At 43.1% G+C, this 7,260-nt stretch overlaps 1 protein-coding gene across 2 annotated transcripts; it reads right to left on the reverse strand.

The window, feature by feature from the left end:
* Positions 1-612: 612 nt before the first annotated feature.
* On the reverse strand, positions 613-7,159 carry C5H1orf50 (chromosome 5 C1orf50 homolog). 2 transcript variants are annotated; one of them, XM_046662795.1, is made up of 5 exons: positions 7,035-7,143; positions 6,791-6,906; positions 2,662-2,748; positions 2,024-2,155; positions 613-1,682 (listed from the first exon to the last, which is right to left on the reverse strand). In XM_046662795.1, exons 1-5 carry the CDS (start codon positions 7,102-7,104, stop codon positions 1,497-1,499), a joined length of 591 nt encoding a protein of 196 aa, XP_046518751.1. In that variant the 5' UTR covers positions 7,105-7,143; the 3' UTR covers positions 613-1,496. The 2 variants fall into 2 exon arrangements, with proteins under 2 accessions (XP_046518751.1, XP_046518750.1); XM_046662794.1 differs by having other exon boundaries at positions 618-1,682; positions 7,026-7,159.
* Positions 7,160-7,260: the final 101 nt, after the last annotated feature.

Below are 7,260 nucleotides of genomic sequence, written 5' to 3' on the forward strand. Positions count from 1 at the left end.
ATGAAATCATAAATGTGTGTTGTTTTAAGCCACTAAGTTTGTGGTGATTTATGCAGCAATAGATAACTAATAAAGCACTACTCAAAATGTGTCATTACCATGCAGGTCAGAACCTTCTGAAAACCTGGGAAACTTTCTGAGGTCAGAATCAACTGCTATACCACTATACCAACCACCGTGCCACTGAGTGTCCTGCAGCAACCCAGTCAGAGGCTTTTGCAGCTGACTCCACAGAGGACTCCCCTGTGAACTGAGTGACCAAGTATCACCTGGGTGACCTTGCAGGGTCTAGCCCCATCCTGTGTTGGGCCTTTGCAGACCATTTATAGTTCACAAGGAGCACGGCCTTTAAGGAAAGGCCATGAACACCAGATGGGGTTAGGGTTTTGTGCCAAGCAGATCAGCACGAGAGACATCCATCCCCAGAAAGGAACTGTGTTTTCAAGTACACATCTCTCCTTTTAGAGCACGCTATAATGGAGTACATGGCACTAAAAGAAGTACAGCCATGCTGGATATACTATACATTTAATTAATCCCACTGAACAAACAGGAAGTGAGGTAGAGCCCCACAATAGTCCAGAATCAGAACTAGAGTAACTCGGCCAAAAAGTCTCTGTTAAGTTTTTTAATAATTCAGGTCAAAATGAGTTTCAATCAGTTAACTCATAATCAACAGGTTGCCTGTTTTTCTTTTTCCTCACCCACCGCCCTATTCTCTCTTCCACAATATTTTAAAGATGCCATTTAAATAAATGGATTTGTCCCGCTGCAGACGGCTGAACTCTGGATCTCCCCCTCTGAGGCTACAGAGTGGATTCATACAATTGTTAGTGGCAGCCTCCAACATCTCTTCCAAGTCTACAATTCTGTAAGTTTAGAGGCTGACCTTCCCAAATCCTGGCCATTGCTGCTGCCTCAGATTCTCTAGTCTCTAGCTAGGCATCAAGCACAGAAGGAGCAAGCCAAATCTCATCAACAGTGCAGAAATACCAGGATCACACACTCTAATCCAGCCAAGCCAAGTTGTTTATCATCCTCCATTACCCAACATTCTTGTTCCCAGATGAATTTTAAGCTGGAGTTGCAATAACTATTAAACAGCCTCAACCCTAATCTTAAACACTTTCAGTTACAAAGACTAAAAACAGTCCTCTCTGGAAAATGACTTGCCAACCTTTCTGTGGGAAGAAGAAATTCTTCTTTCTCTAGTGCTCTGACTTATGGGGAGAACAGATGGAGATAAAGGAGAAGGAAAGTACACTGCCAGCTGTGATCCAGAGAGGATTCCAAAAGAGACTGATGTGATTCATTACCATCACAACTCAAAGTAATAATCACGACAGCATTTACATTCACACAGGGTCTCCTTCCGAGATGGTCATGATTCACCTACATGCCCTCAATTCTCATGTCACCTCCCATCAAGGCAGAGAACAGGGACAAGCAGGAGGTGACAGGTCCTTGCCATGAGAGCTGTCTGTCAGAGTCCACTCTCAGTGAGTCAGTCCCTGGAAGTTGGGTTCAGCGTGTGGAGGCAGGGCCATTGGCTGGCTTAGCAACGTGTCCATTATGCTGATTTTAGCATCTTGCTTCTCAATGTCCTCATATGGAGTCCAGGACAAGTCATGCTGTAACTTGTAGGCACCAAGGAAGTCATGTGGACAACTTGTTCCCCATTCCTAGAGAAAGCAAAGGAGTCAGCTCTGATCAGGGTAGGCAGTAAAGAAACTGAGCTCATTTCCTAATTATGCCACAAATTTCTTTTTTGGCTTTTCACTTCAGACCAGTCAGAATCAGCCTTGGAAAGCATTACAATACACATCAGATACCTCCCTTAACAGAGATGACTGTGAAATAATTTAGGCACATGTATATTTTTCAGGGTCATGTCTGGGCTCACATACCTCCAATTTTCTAGGAAACCATTTACCAATCCCTGTGCCTACATTTTCACATACACATGCCAAGAATTTCTCAAAGGCTAGAATAGCTTTTTGTGCAAAAAAATAAATGTTCTTACCTTTGGCGAAATAATGGAAAAATACTGCTGACCACTCTCCCGTTTATAAAGGTAGTAAATGTTGCCAGGTTTTTTGATGATATTACAAGCTACATGGTGCAAGTCAGCATCTCTGCGAGCATCTTCCAAAACCTAAGAGCCGCAGATGTAACAAATCAGGTATTGGAAGGAACAGGCACTCATATTCATCGATCATCCCAATCAAAATCTGAAACTCTTCAATGCTTAGGATATTGCTCCCCCATGGCAATGAATCACTACTGGGATCCAGATCATTCTGAAGAGACAAAAATTAGACTATGCTACTATGCTGCAAAAATGCCTTTAGAAGAATTATATTTCAAAGTGTTGAGCATTACTGGCTTTGAGTGGTTTTTTAATTTTTTTCCTATTTTTCTATAGTAAGTACATTTCTCTTATAACCGAAAACATTTTTCCCCTCAAAATGCTTTACCTCACTGAACTTTCTCCCAGTGAAAAACTTATACTTAATCTCTTGGACTTACTCTATTTCACCCAACACCTCTGTATTTCTAGGAGGAGGGTGAAGATAAACAAGCTACAATGATTACAAGTAAACTCAGTTAATCCTATGAATTAAATGAAGAAAATGAAAGCCTGCCTAAAAGCCAACTTACCTTCCTGGCTTGTTCTTGCAAATATTGGATTTGCTCGGCTATGACTGTGAGCTTGTTGGTGGCATTTGCTCGGATGAATTCATCAGCCTGAAGGCGAGAGAAACCCAAACTGTCAGTCAAAAAAGGATAAGACATCTATGATGTTCTTATTTAGATCCCAATGTGAGGTTATGACAATATCTTCGCTTCTGCCTATAATATTCTTCCCATCCTCACCATTCCCTCATGGACTCCCACTCACTTCAAAGCCCAGCTCAAACAGCACTGCTTATGGGAAGCCTACCCTGACATGACCCCACATCACACCACCAAGTGCTCTTTCCCACAGCTTTCTACCCTCTTCACTCTACAGTCTAGTCACACGGAACTTCTTCAGTCCTCCAATATGCCCTGCTCTGTCTTGCTACCAAATATACTGAATATGCTCTCTTCCCCATCTAATACATTTTCCCCCTTGTTCTTTGCCTGACAACCCCACTTATTCCTCAGGTCTCCATCTATTTTCTCAGGTTTAAACATCTCTGAAATCAAGGATGGGTCTTACGATGAAAATCCAAAGACATGTGTGATATGGCTCTTATCACCTGCTATGTAGGAATCAAGCTATATACAAAAAGTATCTGTTAATCTGACCATTACCTCAGTTGAATTATTTACATCACACCTAATTATATTTTAACTATAACTGCATTCCTAATTGTTACTTAAAATGTATTTTTAGAAGACTGCACTATGACCTAGACCTGAAACAAAGTTATAATGTACACAGAAGGCTGCCTGTCATGTGCTGGGAAATCCAAGTGAAGGCAAGAGAAAGTGCTTAAAATAAATCAAATAATTTTCAAAGCTAGGAGAGACTGATGTGACCAATTCTTGTATTGGGAAGGATTATCACTCAGGCATCAGAAATCTGTCAAAAACTTCCATTTTACTTTCAAGAAAAGCTGATTAACTTCCAGTAGTATACAATTAAGTTAAGGAAAAGAAATTAGGAAGCTAAACTTGAACTAATTAATATTAAGAGAATTTGCTGGTTAGTTGAGGAAGCGTAAGGTAAAAGCAAGGTATAAGCCAGTGTTAGGAGCAAACAGAAATAACTGAGTAAGCTGAGTCAATCATTTATCTGATCCGCAAATCCACAATTAACTACAGCGTGTCGGACATCACGCTGGGCACTGGATGCATCAGCGAACATGAGAGAGAAGGCCCTACCCTCGTCAACGTTACAGTCTGATGCAACTGTCCTTTAGAATATGAACCAAGTCACACATGTAATTTAAAATTTTCTAGTAGCCATGTTAAAAGTCAAAATAAGTTAAATTAGTTCCAATATCTTTAATTTAACCCAATATAGCAAAAAAATTATCATTTCAACATGTAATCAATGTAAAAAGATTGTTAATGAGACATTTTACATTTCATATTAAGTGTGTATTTTATATTCACAGTACCTAACAATTTGGATGCTAAATTTTCATTGGAAATACTTGATCTATATTTAGACTTCACAAAATTTACAGTTCAAAGAGTCGATTCACATACTCAAGTTGTTCCAAATATACTTAAAAGTTTCTAGTAATTGAATCAATTATCAGCTTTTTAAATTTAAATTAATTGAAATTACATACAATTTAAAATTCAGTTTCTCAGTTGTGCTAACCATACATTCCAGGAGTTCAATAGCCGTATGTGGCTAGTGGCTACCATACTGTACAGCACAGCTCTAGGTAATACAGACACCAAAAAGAAAGGCAATTAAATAGTTTATATGTACTCGGAATAACGACACACTCTTATGAAGGAAATAACCATAATTATATGGTAGGAGCAGATCAAAGATAACAAAGGAATGAAGTAACTGGTTTAATAAAAGGGAATGGCGAGGACTGCGGGAATTAGGATGCATGTGTAGCCTCGAGGCATTCAAATTCAATTTAATAAAACTGTCATTTGGATGGGGTGGGGTTTAACCTTCTGCAGATGTGAAGGCCTCAGGGAGGATGTGACATTTGACGTGGGTCTGAGGGAAAGGAAAGGGCCCGCCATGAGGGAAAGAGTACCTATAATTACTAAGCACAAACTCTGGCCCCAAACACTCTGAGACCCTCTACATATATCATCTCATTGAATTCTCATACCGCCGTATGAAGTTGGCGATAACTTCACTTCCTCATTTTAGGAATTAGACTCAAAGAGGTGAAGTAACCTGTCCAAGGTTTGACAGCTAATAAACAGCAGTTGAAGATTTGAACACGGATCAGTCTGATTCCAAATTTTATGCCTTAACACCAGGGCTGCCGGCTTTATGAACACACATTAGTACCCAAATGGCATGTCAGAAGTCAGTCCTGCTAGAAAGCACACTTCGGTACACACACAGTAAATATGCTTGATTCAATTTGTCTCTAGAGTGTTTTTTAATTCAGCTTCTTAAAGACTGATAACATTGGAAAAATGGAGGCAGCACGATAATGCCTCCTCTATATTTCACTAGATTATAGGCTGAAGGACAAAAACTGTGTTCCTTCTTTCTTTGTTTCAGGCCACTGTAACAAACATGATGGTCACTCACCAACCCACGAAAATGTTTACCTAAGATTTGGCCCTGGCAGCCTCCCTCCAGATAAGAGTTCTGATTAAACAGACACAGGACACTCTCCTAATCCATAAAAGCTATACTTTGCTCCCCACCCCTCTAGAAAAGAGAAGGCACAAGGTTTGAATCACAGGAGTTTTCCTGAGCATTTGAATATTTAATTAAAAAAAAAAACTAGTTATGGTGACAGATGGTAACTAGACTTTTGGTGGACAACAAGACGCAGTCTACACAGAAGTTGAAATATAATGATGTACACCTGAAATTTATATAATGATATACACCAAGGTGACTGCAGTAAAAAAAAATTAAATAAATAAATAAAAATCTTCCCCATTGAAAGAAACAAAACCCCCCTGAAGTACAGAGATGTATCCGTGAAGGCATTTGAGCACATTCTTAAACATTTTTTTTTTTTTTAAAGATTTTATTTTTTTTCTTTTTCTCCCCAAAGCCCCCTAGTACATAGTTGTGTAGTCTTCGTTGTGGGTCCTTCTAGTTGTGGCATGTGGGATGCTGCCTCAGCGTGGTCTGATGGGCAGTGCCATGTCCGCTCCCAGGATTCGAACCAACGAAACACTGGGCCGCCTGCAGCGGAGCGCGCGAACTTAACCACTCGGCCACGGGGCCAGCCCCCATTCTTAAACATTTTTGAGCAAAATAAAGACCTCTGAATATAATCAAGGCCAAATGTGACACAAGGTTGAGGGGCTACATAAGCTTTAAAGCAGCAGGGCCCTATATCTGCACATCCTGAAGAGGATCCTACAGCTGGAAGTCTTGGTGAGAGATTAGATGGAATCTGGTTTTTCAGAGCTGTAGATGTAGGAGCTCTCCTAGTTCAAACCCTGCATTTTACAGATCAAGAAGCTGAGAAAAGTAATTTGCCTCAAGTCACAGTGCAAGTTAACATCAAAAGTGGGATTAAAACTCATGTGTCCAAACCCCCAGTACTGCTTCTATTATTTCACATTTTCTCCTTATTTTACCTCTTTTGGCAATCAATGTCTAAGCACTGGGAGTGGGAATTCCGTGTTCCGTGAAAGAGGACAGCGGACAAATCGTAGAGTCCTTGCCCTTCCAGAGGATAAGTTTTACAAGCTTTCAGGTCACAGGTAAGCAGTTCAAAGTAAGTGGACTATGCATCCCAGTAGAACCTGCATTTGTAATCCTGAAGCTTCCCGGGAAACTTCTCCTCACGCGTCAAATGGGAAGAACAACAGTCCTGCCTCCTTAAAGGGCTGTGTCCCAAGGCCCAAATGCGATAATGAACAGTGAAAGGGCCTTGCACACCTGCCCACGAAGGGAGATTATGGGCACTCAAGTAGCAGCTGAAGGAGCCTTTTTGGTCTTCCTAAGATCAGAGTTCGAGTCAGGCCACCCACTCGCCACGACAATCCGTTTCCCCCGTGTGTGAACGGAGACCACAACACACGCCAACCCACGCTAGGTGGCTGTGAGGTCCGAGCCCCGAGACGCGGGGCCAAACACGAACGAAGACGGTCAGAGCCTTCCCCAGCCGCGCCTCCTCACCTTCTGCACCTGCTCTGCGAGCGCCACGAGGTCTAGGGGGTCCCCGACCCGGTGGGTGTGGTAGGGGCTCACCAGGGCCAGGCCGCCGGGGGTCGGGGTGAGCTCCACCAGGCCTCCTGCGACACACACCCGGGAACACAGGCCGTGAGAGCCCGCCCTCGGCCTCCCGCGGAGCCCGGGAGCCCAGCTGCCCCATGAGGGCTTCTTGCCCCCTTCTGACTCCCGCCCTGCGTACCTCCCCGACCTGTCGCCGACAGAACTCCTTGGTTTTCCTGGACGCCCTCTGTCTGCCCCGCCGTCGCGTCACTCTCCATGACAGCGCTCTATCCCAGTGCGCGCGAGGCGGAAGGGCACGCTCATACAGGTCCGTGGGCGGGGCTTTCGTGCTCCCTGGCCACTGGGCGTCGGAGCTGCGACGCACGGCCTGCGCTCGGAGGCGGGACTCCGGCTGACGCACAGGGTTCCGCTGA

The sequence above is a fragment of the Equus quagga genome, chromosome 5, assembly GCF_021613505.1.
Source record: "Equus quagga isolate Etosha38 chromosome 5, UCLA_HA_Equagga_1.0, whole genome shotgun sequence".
Lineage (NCBI taxonomy): Eukaryota > Metazoa > Chordata > Mammalia > Perissodactyla > Equidae > Equus > Equus quagga.

Excerpts from the sequence above, each read along its gene's own strand:
- C5H1orf50 (XM_046662794.1), bottom strand. The coding sequence starts at position 7,104 with ATGGAGAGTGACGCGACGGCGGGGCAGACAGAGGGCGTCCAGGAAAAC. Across the intron at positions 2,749-6,790 it reads TCGCAGAGCAGGTGCAGAAG|GCTGATGAATTCATCCGAGC; the intron begins GTGAGGAGGCGC and ends TCTCGCCTTCAG. Across the intron at positions 2,156-2,661 it reads TGCAAGAACAAGCCAGGAAG|GTTTTGGAAGATGCTCGCAG; the intron begins GTAAGTTGGCTT and ends TGCGGCTCTTAG.